At 50.4% G+C, this 21260-nt stretch overlaps 6 protein-coding genes across 6 annotated transcripts; 4 read left to right on the top strand and 2 right to left on the bottom strand.

The window, feature by feature from the left end:
- Positions 1-323: 323 nt before the first annotated feature.
- KVR01_000533 (uncharacterized protein) lies at positions 324-1361 on the top strand (the record flags this gene model as incomplete). Its single annotated transcript, XM_044782687.1, has 2 exons — positions 324-658; positions 725-1361. The coding sequence occupies 2 exons, from the start codon at positions 324-326 to the stop codon at positions 1359-1361; spliced, it is 972 nt and encodes a 323-aa protein (XP_044650482.1).
- Positions 1362-5467: 4106 nt separating this feature from the next.
- On the top strand, positions 5468-6779 carry KVR01_000196 (uncharacterized protein; the record flags this gene model as incomplete). The annotated part of the gene is made up of 2 exons (XM_044785695.1): positions 5468-5740; positions 5811-6779. The coding sequence occupies exons 1-2, from the start codon at positions 5498-5500 to the stop codon at positions 6777-6779; spliced, it is 1212 nt and encodes a 403-aa protein (XP_044650145.1). The 5' UTR covers positions 5468-5497.
- Positions 6780-8339: 1560 nt separating this feature from the next.
- On the top strand, positions 8340-10502 carry KVR01_000658 (uncharacterized protein; the record flags this gene model as incomplete). Its single annotated transcript, XM_044789452.1, has 3 exons — positions 8340-8719; positions 8771-9539; positions 9822-10502. 3 exons carry the CDS (start codon positions 8340-8342, stop codon positions 10500-10502), a joined length of 1830 nt encoding a protein of 609 aa, XP_044650607.1.
- Positions 10503-11097: 595 nt separating this feature from the next.
- On the bottom strand, positions 11098-12474 carry KVR01_000237 (uncharacterized protein; the record flags this gene model as incomplete). Its single annotated transcript, XM_044792518.1, has 1 exon — positions 11098-12474. The coding sequence occupies one exon, from the start codon at positions 12472-12474 to the stop codon at positions 11098-11100; it is 1377 nt and encodes a 458-aa protein (XP_044650186.1).
- Positions 12475-13911: 1437 nt separating this feature from the next.
- Positions 13912-15715, bottom strand: KVR01_001002 (uncharacterized protein; the record flags this gene model as incomplete). Its single annotated transcript, XM_044789050.1, has 5 exons — positions 13912-14071; positions 14120-14286; positions 14385-14699; positions 14772-15569; positions 15635-15715. The coding sequence occupies 5 exons, from the start codon at positions 15713-15715 to the stop codon at positions 13912-13914; spliced, it is 1521 nt and encodes a 506-aa protein (XP_044650951.1).
- Positions 15716-19696: 3981 nt separating this feature from the next.
- On the top strand, positions 19697-21113 carry KVR01_000439 (uncharacterized protein). The gene is made up of 3 exons (XM_044785438.1): positions 19697-20022; positions 20096-20918; positions 20991-21113. The coding sequence occupies exons 1-3, from the start codon at positions 19929-19931 to the stop codon at positions 21085-21087; spliced, it is 1014 nt and encodes a 337-aa protein (XP_044650388.1). The 5' UTR covers positions 19697-19928; the 3' UTR covers positions 21088-21113.
- The last annotated feature ends 147 nt before the right edge of the window (positions 21114-21260 follow it).

The following is a 21260-nucleotide window of genomic DNA, read 5'->3' as shown; positions in this document are numbered from 1 at the left end:
GTGACCAATTGCACGCGAATCCGGCAAGGGCCCGCTTCGTTGCGGCCTGTCCAAATTGGGATCCCGGAAAACCAGCGGGCGGGACAGCATTTCCGAAAGTCTTGGATGTGGTCCGGCGCTCGATCGTCAAAAGAGTGCGTGGGGCATAACCGCTGTGAGGAATAAATCCCAATGTCCCCAAAGTGGGCTTGGTTAAAGAGGCCAGGGATCACGGGCATCTGTCAATATTTCGCAAATCTGATAGCTGTCCGAGCCAATCCGAGGCACCTTCTCTGCATTGATACCCCAAACCCCAACTGCAACTTCACATTGACTCGTTCGCGATGTCGCTCCCCACACACTTCACCCTCAACACTGGCGCCAAAATCCCAGCTGTTGGATTCGGAACTTGGCAGGCACCCAATAATGAAGTTGTCGGGGCAGTCAAGACAGCCCTAAAGACTGGCTACCGCCACATAGATGCCGCCGCCATCTACCGCAACGAGGCGGCAGTTGGAGAAGGTATCAAGGAGAGCGGTGTCCCACGTTCAGATATCTTCATCACAGGAAAGCTCTGGAATACAAAGCATGACCCAAAGGACGTCGAGGCCGCGCTGGATAAGACACTGAAGGATCTGGGGACGGATTACCTAGATCTCTTCTTGATGCACTGGCCCGTGTAAGTTGAGGATTCCACAATGCCGAGAGCATGAAGATTTGGATCGCTAACAAATATTTGCTGCAGTGCGTTTGAGCCTAGCGAGAAATGGTTCCCGATCGACGAGCATGGCGTCTTCAAGCTGGCAGACATCGACCCAGCAGTCACATATACCGCGATGGAGAAGCTGCTAGACACCGGAAAAGTCCGCGCGATAGGCGTCTGCAACTTCACGGTCAACAAGCTCAAGGATCTCATCTCGAAGACGAAGGTGGTCCCCGCAGTCAACCAGATCGAGGCACACCCATATCTCCAACAGCCTGCGCTCGTGGACTTCTGCAGGTCAAAGAACATCCTGATCGAGGCATACTCGCCACTGGGGAACAACCAGACCGGCGAGCCGAAGGTCGTGGACGACGCCGGGGTCAAGGATCTGGCAAGCCAGCAGGGCCTCGATGCCGCCCAGCTCGTCCTTTCGTGGGGCGTTCAGAGGGGCACCGTCGTCCTGAGCAAGAGTGTCACCCCGAGCCGGATCGAGTCGAACTTGAAGGTGGTGAAGCTGCCGGATGATGTCTTCCACAAGGTGACCGCACTGGAGAGGCATAAACGCTTCAATGTCCAGGCGAGATGGGGCTACGACATCTTTGAGGAGATCGGAGAGGCGGAGGTCAAGAAGATCGCCCGGGACGCGGGGCCGGAGAACTTAACCAAGTTCAACATATGATTTGTGGTCAAGATGCATGTATTATTACTTTTACACGTAGACTATATAGACCGCAACTGTCAAAGAATATGTGCTCAAAGATGGTGCGTATTTGTCAGGCCACATTTCTGGTTGTGTGTTTCATGAAAACGGGGCATCGTAGCTCTCCGAGAAAGTACCAAATGCCTGTGGTTCGGATTAGCCAAGACCCATACGGATATTTAGGATGCATGTCTCCACACTTACCATCGAATCCAAGTTCAACCAATCCTCACTTTGCCACTCCTGTAGTGCCCAATTCATTTCCTCAAAAGTGGCCCCAAAGCTATTTTGTGGTGTTGAATTCAACTCCATCGCACTCTGAGGGCGACTAGCTGGACTAGGGAACGGTGCCTCTGGTGTCTGAGTAGGGGTTGCATGTGGTGCATGACCAGTGGTGCCCCTCATCTCAGTCCCCTGCTCTGCCAGTGTCTCCCTACGCGCTGCCGCCGAGCTGATGTGCCTCGGCATGATTCCTCGAATCGCCTCCCTCCGCAACTTTTCCAAGATCAGACTGTACCTCCGGCTGGGCGAGTTGGAAGCTGTAGCCTGCGCCAGGTGTTTATGACATTTCTCAGCCAGTGCCATGAGTTCCGAGTGGGAGATCTCCGCATCAAAAACAACGCTTGGCTGTGTCTTCCTGCTCTGGACCTCCCAGGCATAAACTATAGCCAGGGCACAAAAGGTAACGTAATGTGTCCACCAGAACGCGTGAAACAGGGTTCCCTGCTCAGTCACCATTTCGTCGACTGTCTCGAGCACAGTAGTTGCCGCGATGATGGCTTCGCGTATCTGAGGTTCGCTCCCAGTGCTGACTTTGCCCAAGAGAAACAGACGGTTGATGTGCATAATTGCATGACAGTATGCTATTCGAAGAGTAATTGACTGACGACGGAACGTTGGTATCAGGCTGGATGGGTGGATGGACCCCAGATACGGCGGGAGGCTCTCGCGCCAACGCTGAAGGTCCTTCCCAAGGCGGTGGGCAGCTGTGATGCGTTCCTTGTGTGATACCTGCTTTATTGAATAGACCGTCCTGGCTGCTTCGCTGATGATGGTTCCGATCCGAGAATGATAAATAAGGGCATCTACATGGCAGTCCTTCTTGCCCCGTTGATGTGATGCAGCAGGGCCCGTAGGAGTCATATCCTCGTCGTTGACGCTGTCGGGCGCTTCTTGGTCGATGTCTTCGTCGTTGTAATGTCGTGGCCTGCCGAAAATGACACCAAGGTATTTGTCCAAGATGTAGGCAGTCCAGAAAGTTCGTTTGCGCAGCTGCAATTCGATGTAGTTCCCTTTCGGTACTTCTCGAGATTTTCCTCCAGGTTTTCGATGGAGGCCAAGCGCGGATATAAGCTGTATGGCAGTGCCGAAGACATACCAGGCCTGGTTGAAACGAGACGTTGTGAGGAGGTACAGAACTTGTATAAGCCGAGCCTGTGCGGATTCCAGTGTCGGACTCGCGGTCTCCTGCTGAACAAGCGCAGATGCGTCGGAGAACAAGGCGTCGGTCTGCTCCATTGATGCTTCTTCGTCGACTTGAAACCTTCCAGTGGCCTTGTCCTCGTGAGACTTTGCTATAGCCAGTATAGTCAAGACTATGGCAGCCTTTGCACGCCCCACGCCATGATACAGTGGAAGACCGGCTCTGTCGTTGGTGGACATGAAAACCAGCCAACCTTCAACAGTTTGCAAGTGGAGGAAGCGGTATGTCGCCATGCAAACATCCGAGTACAGGTGAAGGAGCCTCTTTGCCAGTTGAGTGGGTGGAAATTCAACACGGTCATGCCGTACACGGCCGAGGGGCTTGTCGCCTACTGTCAGGGTCGGGCTGTCCTCGTTCTCGGGCTGGCTAGGCACAGGAGCGATGTATTTACCAGCCTGTGCACTCGCCTCTTTGGACAATCGTCTGCACGCTCGATGTAAGAAAGCAAGACCGGAGGTGGTATCGTGGTACTGGCCCTGGATCTCGGACACCTCCAGTTCGGGTGAAGCACGCGAAGGCGCAGAGGTTTCGTTCCCTGCGCGTTGTTCTGACTGTGGCATTTGCATGGGTTCCATCGGAGCATTGACCGCGCGGAATCGTGTGCTCACGCCGGCGTTGTTGCTATCCAGGCCTCGGCGGCCGTAGCCATTGCCTTCCACGGCATCGCGGTCGCCAGAAGAGTAAGAATCTCGCCGGTCGGGCACTCTCGGCGGGCTCACAGGCCTTCCCCGGCTATACTTTGCATCATAGTGACAGTCCCGGGAGCGGCCCCGTTTCACACAACTATCACAGGGCAGCGTACCGGAGCATCTTGCCTTCCGTGCCTTTGGGTTTTGCTCGAGCGTCAGCTTCGGCCTACCGTGTGACCAGGCGGGACAGCCACTGCTATCTCCGGGAGTGTATAATACCTTGCAGACGTCACAAGCACGTGTGACCTTTACTATCTTCCGCTTTGTGGGCCGTTCTGTAGAGTCGGAAACGCTGCGTTTCCGCTCCTGTGTCGAGGCGTGTGCCAGGACGTGCAGGGGCGTACTGGATGACACAGACAGCGAGGGCGACGCAACCATGGGTGCGCTCTGTGGGCCCGATAATGGTGTGTTGACAGACGCTCCTCCAGCTGGATCATCATCCTGACTGCTGCGGCTGTGTACACCCAACATCTTCGGAGGAGGGACGAGACGTCCGTTGGCCCGTTGGTTCCCCCCCACAGCCCCGGAGGAGCTCGAGGCCAGTAGATTCCCAAAGCTCACAGCGGCGGCTGTGGCATCGCCCCACGCGACAGTTCGCGCGAACTGGGTACCGAGAGGCGTGCGTACAAGTAGAGATCCTTTTCCGACGGCGAGCGGAAATCCTTAAGACTGGTGTTCGATGCCCTTTCGATGCGTTCGCCTCGTGTCATCAGTACATGCGGTCTTGGCCAGCGGCCTGTGGGGGAGGGATGGACCTAATCCATTTTCGTCTCGGGTAGTTTCGTGTGAGTGCAGGGTTTGATAGGGTAGACACGCGTCGTCGAATCACAAGCATATCCGCCTGCATAAATCCGGGAATGAGGCCCATATTTTTCATGCGAGAACCCCGCGTTACCCACACCCCCCCTCATCTTACCCATCAACCCATCAGTCCGGGGAAGAAGCTTGGCCCCCTGCCAAAGGAAGCGATCCCGAAAGGCTGGGTTCGAACACTTACAATCGTAAGCTGGTCATTACTTTGACGCACCGGCAGCTTGGTGACCTGCAACTAATAGTATGGGGAGTCTGTTTGATATCAATAAGCCCAAAGTGAATACTACTGGGTTGCGCTTGTCAGGACCTGGAATTTGACCATCGGCCATGCTCCTGACGTTCCTATTCTTAGACCCGGGATTGCAACCGTGACATCCTGCTTGTTTCATTTGCCCTTTTCCAGTCAGGGGCGCAAAAAGGAAAAAAAAAAAACAAGAATGGCCGCCTTGTCCAGCGAGGCTGCCGATAATAGGCTTTGAATCATTCGTCTTCCTATCGACGGCTTCACCTTTCAGCCTTAAAATTCCTCGATCAACTCTCAAGATGGCAGACAAACCAGATATCTCGATGGTCAACAACCGCAGCACGGAAGACGGCGATCGCCAACATCCATGTCCGCGGTGGTTATAGAAGAAGGCCATGACTGCACTGGATATGGACCTCGTGTCTAATAATATAAAAACGTATCTCGACTGAATATGGCCATTACTTACATGCGCATCACTCTACATCCGTGCATCACGATTCACTCGCTACGCTCCTGAACTAAACGTGTCTCTATGTTTGTAAAGTGACAACGCCGATGGTTTGGGGTACGGGAATCAAAGAGGTGACACGCCTTGAGCTAACCTGGCAACTCGTCCCTGCAGTCATCAAGCCTATCGCTTTTACGTTCGGAAGTATTACTCATCAGATATTCCACTGATTCAAAGCACACCTTACGGTCAGCTTACGCCAAGACAGGAGATTTGTGGTCTTCTCTGGAACAGGCCCCATCTTACCTGGTTTCGTATAAAGAGTTTTTATAGGGGTCAAGGAATGAGTCGAATTCGCTTTTCTACCCTCTGAATTACACGCGTCGAGATGGTGCAACCTGTACCGACTTTTTCATGACCTAGCAATCTGTTCCAATGAAGATGTTTCCAGCAGGGCGCTTGATCACTGCTCTGTATCTCAAGTTCGCCACCACAAGCGCAAGGAGAAGCTTGTATGTCTCGAATTATGGAGGGACTGTCTCACACCTCTCCCTCGAGGAGACTTCAGGGATGTACTTAATCAATTTGCTCACAGAAACACAAGACTGCGGCTATAATCCCGCATGGATGGTGTTGGAGAAATCCAGAAACACCCTATTGTGCCTCAACGAGGGTTACGTGAGTCTTGGAAACTCGCCTGACAGGAAATCCTGATGCGAGTACTCTTGGGTTCTAATGCACGCAACAGACCATCCAGAATGCTGGGTCTCTTGCGGCCCTGGATGCAGAGACGCTCAGAGCCACCAGCAACATCACTACGCTATTCGGGCCGGCAGCAGGGAGCAAATACGCCTCGGAACGCATGGCTATGGCTCACTACGCCGGTTCCGGCCTGTCCGTGATCGACACGAGCAATGCAAGCGCGCTGATTGAGCTCCAGCGATTTCACTACGAGCATAAGCTGCAGCCAGGGCAATATCCGCCACTCCAGAACCAATCCTATAACCACGGCACAGCAGTTGACCCCACTGGCCGCTTTGTTCTAGCCTTCGACCGTGGTGCCGATGTCATCCGCAAATACAGAATCGGTAGCTGGGATGATCGGCTGGACGAGCTGGGCTTCGAGCCCTTGGACCCCGGCAATCCAACTAACGGAGCTCGTCACGGTGTCTTCGTCAAGGGAAACGGAAACAAGACCTTTTTATACGTACTGGGAGAGCTTACTGCGTCTCTCTTTGGATTCGAGGTCATCTATCGAGATGTTGAAAGAGACTTTGAGCTCCAACCGATCTACAAAGACAGCATATTCCAGGATGGTTTCAGCAATGGTCTGGGGCTCGAGATCTCCATTCCAGCGGAAATTGCACTCGCAGAAAGCAACCATCTGATCTTGTCCTCCAGAAACGACAGTAGAAGTTTGTACCAAGGCGAGGCAAGCGATACATTGGTCACGTACGAGGTGGACCTTGATTCCGGTGGTCTTAGTCTTGTGCAACTCGCGCCTTCGGGGGGTAAGTGGCCACGAAGCTTCTCCGTCAGCGCCGATGGCACTTTGATTGCGGTTGGAAATCAATATTCGGTACCGGGAAGGTTGTCTATATTCAGCAGGGACCCACTTACAGGTATCATCAGTGACGACAAGGCACTTGCTACGTGGACCACAAGTGTTGCTTTGCCGGACGGTGGCAGCTGGTCTATGGTGTTATGGGATGAGTGATGCAATGCTGGTCTTACTTTGTATGGTTAGATACAAGCTTTCTAGTAACTGGACATGTGAACCATTCCGGACCGCCACTGGCGGCCTAGGCAGTTTTTGATCTTGAAATTTACCATCACAGTTGACGGCCATTGTCTTGCGACACCGCATCATAATTCGTGGCGTATTTGTTTTTTGGCCTGAAATTGATTACTGAGCGACTGGCGTGCCACGCAGCTGCCATTCGGCTTCACAGGATTCAAGGTATCCATTAACAGTACCTAGGTAGGCCACAATTTACCAGAGGTATGGTAATAGAGATTCTGTAAAAGAATTCAATCCAGGCTGTGCTACATGTGCAGCTGACGATGGAAGTGCAGGGGTCTCCCCGCTCTGCTGTCTCGGAAAAACGAAGTTAGGCCTCCCCCCTGTTTTATTACCCCTGTCAAAAATTTTAAAGGTTTATTAAAGAGTAGTCTTTTTTTAATAGCTCTATTAATACTTAACTTAAAAATATATAAAAAATATATTTATAATTCTTATTAAAACTTCTATATAATAGTATTTTTTAAATATTTATTATTAAATCTTTTTATATAAGGTATAGAGGTTACTAAGCTGATAAGATGAGTAAGTGCACGGACCTATTAAGTAGTCTAATCTACAACCCTAGTAATATATAAACTTTAAATAAGAATTATTTAAAAATTTTAGTCTTATAAAGACTTTTATAAGGATTATAAAGATATTTTTTATATATTTCTAAGTCTAATATTGATAGAGTTATTAAAAGAAGACTACTTCTTAATAAACCTTTAAAATTTTTGACAGGGGTAATAAAACAGGGGGGGGGCCTAACTTCGTTTTTCCGAGACAGTGATTATATAAGCCTTTCAATCCAATACAAGAGCCTCACTCTACATTTGCCGTGCTCAGATGCCTTGATCCTATCCTGATAAGTTGTACAGTAACTCTGTGCCCTACACTCAGCTCGCTAAGTGGAGGTCATCAAGCGCCTAAACAGTCAGTATGATGTCGACAAGTCCCAAGATCCGTGAATCAAACAGCCTGAACTTGTCTTGGCCCCAGTCTGTCCAATACCTCATCGATCCAGTCACGCCTGATGTCAGCAATCCCAATGGCAGCCAGGCAGCCGAACCACCGGACACACACATCCGAGTGCCTGTTACCACTTACAACGGAGTCCCGCGGGAACTCCTCAGGAAGGCGCAAACAGTGGTTGAGGATGAGATCCGCGTCTTGGATCTCAGAAGCGGCGCGCGCGAAGATCCCTTAGTAGGATCGCTGCGTAAAGTGCGCCTATCAGACCCGGTCGTGTATGAGCCGCTGTCCTATACGTGGACAGACTACGACGACGCCATGAATTCTGATGATGACGTTGAATACCAGGCCATCCAGACCATATTTCTTGAAAATGCCGATACCTTTCTGAACATCGGAACAAACTGTGATAAGGCTTTGCGCAGCATACGGAAACCTACATCAGACCGGAGAATCTGGGTGGATGCAATCTGTGTCAATCAGGACGACCCAGAAGAAAGGTCTCGCCAAGTCGACCTGATGCGAAAGATATTCGCCAGGGCTTTCACGGTCCTTGTGTATCTCGGCCAGGAGTCAATGGAGGATGACAGTGGCGTCGCAATGTCGTTGCTTGGACAACCTGAGCGACTGCGGGACTTCGATGGGCTTACGTCCCACGAGAGATCCAGTCTCACCAATATTTTTGCGAGGCCTTACTTTCGACGTATGTGGATAGTGCAAGAAGTGGCGCTGGCACCGACCCTCGAGTTGCACTGTGGCGCGGCGACGACCTACCTCTCAGCATTTGCGAAGAAGCCCTTGGAAGCAATATTCGGTTCCGGAATCGCACATCCCCCATGGCTCAAGCACTCCAGATACTCAGCTGGCTTGACCCCAAAAACGCCTACAACCGCCAGCGTGTCACGCGCACAACAGTTTCTGAGACTCCTCTTTGATACTGCGTCGTGCAGTTGTAAGGACGACCGCGATAGAGTCTTTGCCCTCCTGAGTCTTTTACCCTTAAGCGAGGAAGAATGGTTCAAGGCGGATTACGGCTTGTCCACTGCGCAAGTCTATACGGGAATAGCGGCCTTTCTCGCCACCAACGGTTTAGAAGGGGCAGTGTTGATCCTGGCTTCGCGCCTAGCTGTAGAAGGTGATTCAGACCTTCCATCTTGGGTCCCAAACTGGAAGATGCTCGTCAATGCTAGTATGGAGGATCCGAAGCTTTTTGATCATGTGGTTACGCGAAGTCAAGACTTTGGGCTGGTTGGGGTGCCTGGTGTCACCAGGTTTGGAGCCATCACTGTCCGAGGCAAGATTCTCGGACCTATCACCGTTTCAGACCGCGACCTGTCCTATATGGCGGTCTCGCGAAATTTCATGCGGGAGCGTCACCAACTTGACACACAATTTTGGCACGCAAATTCTGTCCCTGGTGAACTGGACCAGTGTTTCACAAGCCAATTCACGTGGACGTTCATAAAGCCGGCTCAGTCCCCGTTTGACAAATCTTGGGAATGCCACATTGAATCCAGGCTGAATTACAAGCCACCAAGCCATGCGCAATACCTTGCTGTTATGCTTGAAAATGAACAGATATATCATGCGACAGTCTTGATCTTGAGGCAAGATGACGGCTCTCATGGCCAATACACGCTAATTGAAATCGGAATGCCCCTTGTGTGGGGGGTTATTCCCATGGATCGGGCATGGATTGATAATGAGGGCTGGATAGAAGTCCCTCTCAAGAGACTTTCATTGTCCATCTCCGAGGACGGTTGGCTGCACGACATCCCACTTCCCCCAGAACGGTTTCCTCGCTTGCAGACATACCCTTATTTGTGGGGCTACAATCCGGCGACCTCGGGAATGAGTCTGAAGCACAAGGCAGCAGCAGAAATCCTGTCCACCGATCTAAAAACGCTGGACCTGTGGCTGGAGTGGGAAAAGCAGGCCGATATTTGTGTGCAGTTACTTAGCGACAAGGCACGCCTTCAAAGCCTTATTGACGAAATCAAGGGTTTGACACAGGAAGATTATAAAGAGATTGAAGTGCAGGCAGGACTGGGCCAAAATTGGTCCTTGGATCACTTCTTAGGTCTCCTCGTCAAAGATCCCTTGACGACTGGGCCGATGGAATGGCCTCACACGCAAATTGACCGTGAACAATCTTACGAGGAAACACCTGCATTGCCGCTCCTTATGCAATGGGCGGCAGTCACCTACCGCTTCTTGCTGCTGCTGCGACCGCAGTCCCACTCCAACATTCGTTGGCTGGCTCGCCGTCCGACCCCTCATCCCAGTCAGGTCGAAGATTTCTTTGCACGGGCTATGTCCGTTGCCCATTCCCAAGGATCAGCTGCACCTCTCGCCACTAATGGCCACGAAACTCGGGACTCAGAGCGAGCTGCCTTTCTGCTCCGAAAGATTTTGCACCAGTTCTCGGAGTCAACGGATCCACTGCGTGAACAAGAAAGGTGGAGCCCGTCGATAATACGACTTTACTGGAGCTGGGAGAAGTTCAACGCTTTTTTGAGAGAAGAATTGTCCAGCTTGCGCTATGTTCGACCGGATATAGAAAGTCTGCGATCGTGCTTCAAGACCCCGATGCCGGACTTTTATCGCGCTGATGCTCATGAACTCCTAGTAGCGCATGGGGTGGATCTCAGAAACGAGTACACGGAAATACGAATCAAATAATTGGTAGAGTCCACATTCTCAACAGTAACACTGCTTTATCATCTCCTGCTTGAGTAGCTGTCTACACTTGGATATTTAATTAAACCATGTGTCCTACTCGCATTTTGAATTCGTCGGCAAGAAGTGTGTCGAGTTTTCATGACAGAACGCAGAATATGGCCATGTGATCGAAAGCTCCTAATGTGCATCCTACCAGTGCACCGGTGGAGGCAGTGGAAGCTGGGGCTAGGCATAGTCAGCCACCAGGCGGGTATGGAGTTGTGATTGGCTTCCCAACTGCAGACAGCACAGCAGTTCAAGGCTGTCATCCGGAGAGGGTCTCGAGCGTTTACCAATGTATAAAGTCGCCATGTATATCCTCAGACGTGTGCGGAATAGAAGCGTAACCAGTTACATACACCGACAGTCTTTCGAATCCTTGTGATATCTGTAGTCCTATCACGTAGGTACGGGCCTGAGTACACATTTATGCTTAAGGCCTCTATATCATTTGACATTCCCATTATATGAAGCTAAAGTAATTAAATTACTATTACAGAGTAAAGCTCAGTGCATATAGTGTACTTAGGTAGTGTAGGGTGACCCTGCGCATCATTTACAGCTCAGCGAGCAATTCGGAAACGACACTCTTTGTGAAGTCCCAAATTGGCGAAGAAGCCTGAGTTACCCATGCAGCACCAGTCCAGTAGGTATTCTGCTGCCCCTGAAGCCCGTACAGCCTCGAGTAGAATCCGTCGCGAACGTCCTCCGCCGAGACGTACATGCGGATGTTTGGATGGTCGAAAAGCTCTAGGAACTCGGTCTCCGATTCGCCAATAACGCCCCCGGCAGCCAATCTCTCGAGAGTGGCGACAGTGTCAGCCTTGACCGCATCAGGCTCGACACGTTCGTGTGCAGTGTAGTAAATCACAAACGTGTTGTCTTGGAAGCCAGTGGGTACCACGTTGAACAGCGCCGGAAGTACTGGGATGTTGAAAGGGGTTGTGAAGCCCACATTTTGCACGGTCACTTGCGGCAGACCCGAGTGGCGGATGACGCCGGCGTAATACTGTTGCGTTGTGAATTTGTCGAAAAGCTCGGTCTCCTCATTACTCAAGTCCCAACCTAGGAAATTGGCGGACACTGGCGGAGTCGCCATCAGAAGCTTCTTGGCCACGAAGCGTTTGAGTCCTGTGGGTGTCCGCACGATGGCCTCAACTCCGGATTTTGAGCGGCACAGCGTAATGACGCTCGAGTTGTAATACACGCTGTTACCGAGAATCGAGGCCGCCGAGCGATAGAGGTCGTTGACATCTCGCGTGACTTTGAACCCCGTCGTGATGCCTCTCAGAGGGTCCAAACTGAGCAGCTTGAGTGGGAACAACGCAGGTTCTTTCCATGCCTCCGCAGGCTGGATAATTGTGTTGATGAGATTTGCAATGCCACCAAAGCCGTGCTTTGACATGAAGTCGCCCCAAGGCATGTAGAGGTCCTCCGGCACCGGATCAGGCAGGTAGTAGCCAGGGTAGACGGTGGAGAAATTCGCTGCAAGATACTCGCCGTACCTCTGGATGGCGATTCCAAGTTCTGTGGTGCTCACATTGGCTGCGGGAGCTGCTACACCAAGGGAGAAGTCCGCATTGATGGTACCTGACGTGTCGATCGTTGGCGCTGTGAAGAGAGGCACGCCGTGTCGAGCAAAGTAGTCGATGACGACAGGAATGTCGTAAAATATTTGTACGCCGACGTTATACACGCTGCCATTGGGCCCATAGTACGAGTCTGCATGTCCACCCAGTTTACCTGCGCGCTCAATGACAGCCACGGTCTTGTTCGCATCGTGCACCTGTATGGCTCCGTAGGTTCCGGAAGAGCCGCCACCAACCACAAGCACATCTGTGGTCACAGTCTCAATCTCGGGTTTGGCCGTGTGCTTGGTCGCCGAGGCCAGATGAAGGAGCCTCGAGTAAATCAGAAGGTCGAGTGCACGCATGATGGCAGATTGTGAGTCAAGGCGCTGAGACTGAGAGATAAAAAAAAGAACAAACAAAACCAGATTTGCACGAAGGTCTTTCTGGTGAAGTCCGCTATCAGCATACCTTCTGCTTTTTATATTGGTAACAGAGCAAGCTCTTCGGAATATCGCGGTGTTTAATTTCCCGTCGATTTCAAAGAGGGTATGCCCGTCCCCTTTTGAGATCAAACTTTATTGTTGCAGTGAGCAATTCCGCATCACTCGGAAGCTTAAATATAACCTCCCCGAGGCCTCCTTAATGCTGTCAATGTCAACGGCGGATGCCCAGGGCCAAAAAGCGAAAAGGAAAACACGCACCCTCGACGAGTTGCCCTTGAAAGATAATAAGAAGTGAAATCCGAAAGTAGACTGGGTAATATATAACTTAATTTCCATGCCGCGCTGTTCTATATGCTGCTGTCGCAGATGCCAAGGCTCCGGGGGCAACAAGCTTCCAGGTGGGACCAAACTCGGAAATTGAATTTCATATTCCCTGCCTGTCATGCCGTCAAGAAACTGTCCAGGCTTCCTGTCCACCCGGCGACACGTCCTGACCAAGGTAGGTAATATCGGGAATGGTGGAGAGACCGAGTATTCTTCAACAATGAAATTAAGCGAGCATGTGAGATCTTAGCATCGAACCTTGGAAGTTGCCAACGACTGGGAACTCCTCTGGGCCTCACCCCTGTAAGGCACTCCCTTCAAGTTATATATTGACTTCCCAGAGGACAGCCACCCATGCGCGCGGATGGGAATGGGACTCATCTCACATTTAATGCTCCCTCATACTCTCAAATGGGAAACCCCTAGAATAGTCCGAATTACCCCTTGTCCAGGTTCAGGATACTCCTGCATCAAAGAGGCCATCGAGATCTGAACAAGGAGCTGAAGCTTGCCGACAACAAGGCGAGGGGCCTTTGATAAGCTCCCAGGGAGACACTCAGAACCTCTTGAGTGTGTCTACTAGTGTCTGTATGACCTGAGCTTGTTTTGAGGATTATATACTCTTGACATAATACTGTAGAGGAGGAGCCTGGGATGCGCAGCCCACAGTACCTAGGTATTGACAAAAGATGACACAGCAGACCCCCTGAAAGCTGTTTCTATTACCGCGTCATTTAATGCCATCATTGGCATCCTATTGACAGGCTTTTCTTTCCTTGCCATCGGTCTCGATGACATAAACCGACTCCTCGTCAGTTCTCATTTACAGACCTTGCGAGCAAGATCGGTAATGGCTTGTCCATGGACGTCAAGACACACATCGTCTTATTCTACAGACATGTAGGCATAATTGAGATTGCAGTTCTATGAAACTCCTTATTGTGATATGATCAATTGACCTAAAGTCTTCAAACTGTTCGTACTGCAGCTCACAACCATCCATTGCCGTACTACTTCTTCTCACAAAGCCCTCTAGTTTTGCCTAGACTTCACATACACGTGTAGAGGTGGTTTCTCCCAGATGCTGAAGGCCTTACACTGGTCGATCCAGTTTCTCGAGTCCTCGGCCAAGGCCAGGTCGAAATTCCACAGTACCTTGCACATCAGCATGCGCATTTCAGAATTTGCGAGGCTGCCGGCGTCAGTAATGGGCTGCAACAGGACAAGAAGAGAGACGTACTTCTTGCCGATACAGACGCGCGGGCCGTTTCCAAATGGCATAACTGCATCGAGCCGATCGTTCTTAAACCTTTCATCACCTAGCCATCGCTCGGGAATGAACTCATTGGGGCGGTGGAATAAGTTCGGGTGGCGATGAATGGCCCAGAGGGGATTCTCGGCAAGTGTCTGGTGCGTTGTTAGGCTGTCAGGTCAGGGGCAGATAGACGAAACGAAATGGTTGGAATATAAACGCAGGGACAAAAGGAATGCACTAAATTGCTTACACCGGGGGGAATGTAACGCCCGTCGATGATCTCGCCATCCTTGTTTATGACACGTGGGACTGGAACGGGTGCGGCCGGGAACAGGCGAAGGGTCTCATTGAGGACTGCTTCCACGAAGGGGGTTTGCACATCCTGAGTAAGGCTGATCTCTTTGTCGTCGACATAGGACTGACGGACCTCGGCCACGGCACGAGCCAGAACGTTAGGATGGGTGGTCAAGAAGTATGTCGCAGCGGACATCGTGGTGGCTGTCGTCTCGGAGCCTGCAAGGATCAGGAGGGCGGCGTGTTCTTCGATGCCCTCGACACTTAGGCCCTATGGATGAGGCGCGGCATAGGGTCAGCTACATCTGCAATGAAGACAAGGAACCTTAGATGCGCAACTTACATCATCCTTGCCCTTCCGGCCCACAAGCATCCTGCTGACATAGTCGGGCCTCTCCACAGTCGCTGCTAGGCGCCTAGCCACCTTCTCCCTGCTCAGGGCCTTGTGGTATGCGTTTTTGCCGGCGAGGTCGCGGGGGAGGACGAGTTTTGCCAAGAAGGGACCTACGCGGCGGCCGTAGCGTAGCATCTCATTTGCAAAAAGATTCTCTTTGACACCTTTGAAGATGTTGGCGACCCAGGGGTGGTACGACTGTCCATCGAGACACCCAAATGACTCGCCAAACGAAAGGTCGCCAATTACATCAAAAGTGGCCCAGTTGTACCAGCTCGTCACATCTAGTGGTCCCGGCGCACGCTTGCTATAGCTTTGCATACCTTTGATCAACTTGTCGGCGTATTCGCGGAACATTGGCTCCTGCTCTATCATGGCCTGGTTCGAGAAGCCCGAGGCCAAGATGCGCCGCAACCGCCCATGCTCTTCGCGACCAACGGCGAGGATAGTCTTTTCATTCCCGCCCAAGGCGAGGACGTCTCTCGGATTCTCGTCCTTGCCCCCCTTGCGATGGCCATGGATTGTTGGGACTGTGTCGGGGTGCAAGATCGAAAGGATATCAGGCGCGACACGGATAAAGTAGCCATATTTCATGGTCATCTCCTGGAGATGACGAGGGTAGTCGCCCGAGAGCTGACTCTTCGTATACGGTATCTTGCTGATAGCATTAAGCTTGGGTCCTGGAAAGTGCCGCAGGGGGTGGAGGTATAAGTTGTACAAGATTTCGACGACACAGTAGGCGAAACCCTGTGAGAGGACTCGGTTGTTAACAGGTAAAGAATTTGATAATGAGAGGGCTGGGAAAGGCATACCAGGCCAAGAGCAGCGAGCAAAATTGTGCCCACGCTGGGAAGAGCCGCATTCTTCCCCGCCCAGGAGGTACTACTGTCCATGGCGCATGTGTGAGTGGGAAAATGATATGGGATCTTGGTAAAGACGATGTACTGGAAACCAAGCAAAGGCGCAAAATCTGGGCTTAATCCAGGACTTGATGAAGGGCGTCTTGCTAGATGGTGTTGGACCTCTCTATCGTAACGACCTCCTCGTGCTGCTTTCCCAGGTTACTTATAGTAGATGGATCGGATCACTTGAGCAATGCACCTATCTCGAAGCAGCCGCAGGGTAGCATTATTCAAAGTTTGTCGGCGCCGAAGATGTGAAAGGACCGCCGAGCTGGAGGGTACGCCAAGGTAGACGCGTGGACTCCACCGGCCAACAGATCCCCCTCAAAGTTGGCATTCACCTGAGAGCTTGATGCCCGCATAAGTAGGGATGGTCCATAGTCCCATACAACTATATGTCTGCAGGGCAAAAAGTCAATACATTCCAGCAAATCTTGCGACCACAATTTACTTCACTCTGCTCTCTTAAGGAAAGGCGGCTAAGCACATGAAGGTAGTTAGGATAACTGACATAGACCTGCGGAGAGGATACTGGGTTCCACGTTCGGTGTCGGTCTTACTAGGGGCGCCGACTGGCGGATATCTCCGCCCAGGTGCATGTGGGCATCTTGAACGGATTTCAACCTTCCGGCCGATCTTCAGTCAAAGCGCATGACATGACAACGCAGACATACCTGACTGGTTCAATGACCACACGCTTCTTTCACCGCTACCTATCCTAGGGTGCATATTGTATTCTCTATATAATATTATTCATAATGGAGTTTTCAAACACAGGGACTTAAGGGTTTAATTCTATTTGAAGACGCTATATATGTTTATATGTATGGGGATTAGCAACAAAACCACCCCTCGATGTCGTCACCGTCTGCCAAGGCTCATGTCAAGGATTCCGCGGTCAAAACAGAGAAGCCTCCACCCCGAGAGTAGCCATCCGCATCCTTGTCCCACATACGGCTTCCCAATAGGGTCAATCAACTATAGCCTTCTCATAGGTATACATAGCTTTGGTGTAAGGGGCAAGTTTGCGCTCCCTACGAGTGCCATTGAGCAGTCCGCTGCGAATACTCTCAAGTGCCGAACAGCTTGATACAGTGAAACGAGACTTGAGTAGAGGCGGTGTCAATAGTCACTGAAGGTCTATGAAGATTAAAGAAAATACGGGAACCGGTTGGATATGTTATTCCGAGCTGTCTCGGAAGCCAGGTAGGTGGATGTTTGAAGAACACTACGACCGACGACGTTCGAGTGCATACTCCTCGTCCGTAGGGCCAACGAAAACCTCGGCGTTCGAGCCATCGATAGCTCTAAGGGGTCAACTGGTATACCAGCGGCCTCGAGGGCCTCGTATGTGGTTTCCAAAGGGAGTCATTGGTGGGAGTCAACGGCTCTCGCCCCCCACCGCGTTGATACGGAAAAAGTCCGCATCGGATCCACGAGTATCCTCAGACAAAACATATGAATGCCAAACTCATATAAGCGGCTTGAGCGAGTGAGTGCTACAAGGACTACATGCAGCTCACACGCACCATTGCTCGTGCTAGGATGTGTATTGCTGTGTTGGTAAAACTTCGCTGCGTCGAATGGTATCTCATCGAGCAGATCCGCTGGCTGAGAAAGGAGGTCCCACAGTTTGGAAGGTGGAGACGCACCACCCAGAAATCTGCAGGCGCTTCCCACAATAGCGATGGGTCCTTTCACCGGTTAATGCGGCATCTTGTTGTCGCTGGCGGCACGCAAGACATCTTTAAAAGTTGTCCTGAAAAAATCGAACAGTCTAGAGAGGTGCCAAAGGAAACACCAGCTTTCGCGGTTGCCATGGTTATTTCTGCAGCAGAAAAGTCCAAAGCTCGCCCAGGAGACAAGCATGCATGATGCGATCGCAGCTAGCACAAGGGTGGAGACAAAAAGGTTGGTCGACAGGGCAAGTCACCCAAGCAGCACTGGGTGTCAGGGGCAAGGCGGTACAGAGTACACCATGAGGCTCAGAGAGATTACGGAAGGAAGTCAGCATACCTATATCTTCCGCCATGGGCTTGTCGTCTGCCCTAGAGAGCGCCCGTCGTCATCAACCCCATCGGCGCCGAGTGTATTCAAGAAGAAATATTTTACATGTTTCCGGCCGCGGGCCCTAAACTTGGTTTCGCCGTGCCTACTTATGAAGGCCCCGGCTATGGCCTAACTTTATGAAGCCAGCATTCTGATGCGACCCGACTGGGAGGCGGTACATTCAGCCGTGCTAGACTACCTCTTCCAATACGTACTCGAGTACAACGAGCTTCGGATTGACCTGGACTGAATCCCCATTGCTAGTGTATCACTCGAGGCCTACGTCGTATTACGCTCAGCGGCTGACCCACGCATCAAGGCATGCATTACCGCCGATTTACTTTCTTACTTCTGGGGGTTCGTCACGGCCTATCTTGTACCCACCTTCTTCCGAATGTGGATACGTGGATGGGTCCTGGATGCGATCGTTAACGGTATCATTACCCGTGGGCCTCGGCTTCCACTTACCCACTCCTGGCGGAGTGGGTGCCAAAAACCCGCAACGGCCAAAACCTCGCAACACCTATACCCACCTATTTTCACTACTTTTCTCTATAAAAGTCTACTTTTTAATTAAGTATATTTCCTTTATTAAATTTTATATTATATAAAAATAAATATCCTTAAAATCCTTATTTTATAAAGATTAATAATAAAATATTTTTAAATTTTTAGAGTTAGGGTTTAAGATTTTAGTTTTTTTAGTTAAGGGTTTTTTAAAATTAGTATATTTATTTAAATAAATTATATTATTAAAAGTAAAAATATTAGAATATTCTTAAAATTATTTAGTATATATAAATAATATTTTTAAAAGTCTTTTTAAAATTAAGGTTGTTATATTCTATTTCTTTATAATATTTTTAATATTATAAATCTCTTTTAAAACTTTAACTTTTAATCTTTTATAATTAGATTCTAATTTTTAAATATTATTTATATAAAGTAAATAATTCCTATAATATTCTATTACTTTTATTTTTAATAATATAATTTAATTAAGTTAATATACTAATTTTAAAAACCCTTAATTAAAAAAACTAAAATCTTAAACCCTAACCCTAAGAATTTAAAAATATTTTATTATTAATCTTTATAAAATAAGGATTTTAAATATATTTAACTTTTCTTTATATAAAATTTAATTAAGGAAATATACTTAATTAAAAAGTAGATTTTTATAGGGAAAAGTAGTGAAAATAGGTAGGTGTGGGTGTTGCGGGATTTTGGCCGTTGCGGAATTTTGGCACCCCCTACGCCAAGGGCGTAGGGGGGTAGGGAAGGCCTGCCCCCCGGGTACTGCGGGAAACTATCTTCATTTCTAGACGCGTTGGGAGACATTCACCTCTGCTCGCTTCTCCGGAAGCCACTCAGCATTTGAGCTCCTCCTGGCTGAGCGAAAGTACAAGTCAAGGCCCTATCCAGAAACCGAATGGGAGCAGCCGCCGCAAGACTTGTCAAATATGGGACCGGCACTTAAGGAGGATTCTTGTCCAGGTCCATTGCCCGCCCAACCTTGGTGACAGGGGTAGCCAACTCACTCTACTTCGATGCCGAAGATCATACGATAAGGATCTTCCGAGAGCCGCCACAAGACGCAAATGAAGTGCGGACTGGACCTCGGCCCGGTGAAGGTGGTCTGCAGGCCAAGATGGAAGCCTAGGCCCTATGTAATCAGCGGGCGTTTGCATTTCTGGACAAGCAATTTCAGGTGCAGAGAAACGGGATCGAGTTCTCGGTTCTCGGCCAGCGTGCCGCCAACAGTAGCATTTGTGAGCCGCAGGAGCCACCAACAGTTGCATTTAGGCCGTTTAGGTATCATGGGGGACCACCAAAACAAGCATTTCCACCTATCATTCAGTGCTTGGTAAGGTTCTCGAAACCAGTCTAGCCCTTGCTGTTCTGCGTCGCTGCTCGCTGCCCCACAAGGCCTGCGGCTGGATCACTCTTCCATAAAGTACCTAGCATCAACAGCAACCAACATCCAACGCGCTATTGATAAGGACCGCATGTGCAGCCACACTAGGCCCCGTTGCTTCGCGCCACGGGTTCTGGTCAGACTGCTCTTCTTTGCAATTACAGCTCAGCGCACCTACTTTCCGTCGCCAATTCTGCATTGGAGCTCCGATCGCCGCACTATCCCACTTGGCGTGCCATGTCTTCACTCTGGGCGCAATTTTGGGCAGCCAGGCTCCCTCCCGCAGACCCTGTCCATCTTTCGTATAAGGATAAGGCCGTTCTAGTTACAGGTAACATATTCTTAGGCAACCTTGGAAAGCTTGAACCACCATGTCGTGTCGCGTTGATGCTGACGGTGCTCAGGTGCAAACTCTGGCTTGGGCCATGAAGCAGCTGTGAAATACGCTGCCTTGGGCGCTGACCCTCTTATACTTGTTGTGCGAACTATAGCAAAGGGTGAACAGGCGCAGGCGGACATCATTCGTCGTACGAAATGTTCTCCCGAGATTTTTATTATTGAGACCGTGGACTTCACCGAACTCGCATCAGTCAAAGCCCTCGGTGATCGCCTGGCGTCACACCGTGACCCTCGAGTGCAACAGCTCCACGTTGCCCAGCTTGCTGCAGGTGTTGCCCAATGGCAGTATGAAAAGAGCTCTGAGGGCTATGAGGTGACATTGGCAGTGAACGTGCTCTCTCAGGCACTCCTCGCCATTCTTCTACAACCGATGATGCGGATGGCTGCAACTACAGCCTCTCCTGATGGGTTCATGCCTCACCTGTCCTTCTTGCACAGTATCGCCGGGTTTGAGGTGACGGCAGACTGGTTTCCAGCTGGCAACACGCAGTCACTGATTCAACGTCTCAATGATCAAGAGAAATGGGACCCAACCAAGCAGTACTTCCTCGCCAAATTCGCGCTCTGGGGTATAATAGAAGGTCTAATCCAGCGATGCCAAGAAGACGACTCGGAAGCATGTCGTAACATCGTGATCAATGCTTCATGCCCATCAGGCTGCAAGACAAATATGGGCCGCAATTTTCCCTCATTTGTTAAGCCTATATTGGCATTACAACATTTCATCTGCGGTCGAACCGCTGAACAAGGCGCGCGCTCCCTTGTCGGTGCCACAGCACTGGGTTCTGAGAGCACTGGTAAACTCTGGAGAAACGACAAGATTCAACCGTAAGCAGCCTTTATAGAATGCAGTCGCTCTTTCCTGGACGTCTACTGACAGTTTCAACAACACTAATATAGGCCCTCAGACTTTATGCAAAATTCCCGTGGTCGGGAGATCCTGCAGGATACTTGGAAGGAAACGCTGGAAATCCTTCACCAACGTAATTTAATGTAATTCCGAAGCTAGAAACTGTAATGCAAGCTACCGTGATCAAAATCGCCCGTGCAAGTGGTTGCTGTTCAGTGGTCAACGAGATCACTGACAGACTGCTCCTTGGGGATGTCTTTTTGACATGTACCTCCGTATTGTCACGAAGTAATTTTGGTGCCCAAGTGGGTAAGTGGAAG

This window comes from Diaporthe batatas (assembly GCF_019321695.1).
Source record: "Diaporthe batatas strain CRI 302-4 chromosome Unknown Contig00001, whole genome shotgun sequence".
Taxonomy (NCBI): Eukaryota; Fungi; Ascomycota; class Sordariomycetes; order Diaporthales; family Diaporthaceae; genus Diaporthe; species Diaporthe batatas.
Note: the sequence above shows the minus strand (reverse complement) of the source record. Positions and strands in the feature narration are given on the sequence as shown.

What these genes read in the sequence shown, in the direction of transcription:
- KVR01_000439 (XM_044785438.1), top strand. Translation starts at nt 19,929, where the DNA reads ATGTCTTCACTCTGGGCGCAATTTTGGGCAGCCAGGCTCCCTCCCGCA. An exon ending in TAAGGCCGTTCTAGTTACAG is followed by an intron (nt 20,023 to 20,095) that starts GTAACATATTCT and finishes GACGGTGCTCAG; the next exon opens with GTGCAAACTCTGGCTTGGGC. An exon ending in AGAAACGACAAGATTCAACC is followed by an intron (nt 20,919 to 20,990) that starts GTAAGCAGCCTT and finishes ACACTAATATAG; the next exon opens with GCCCTCAGACTTTATGCAAA.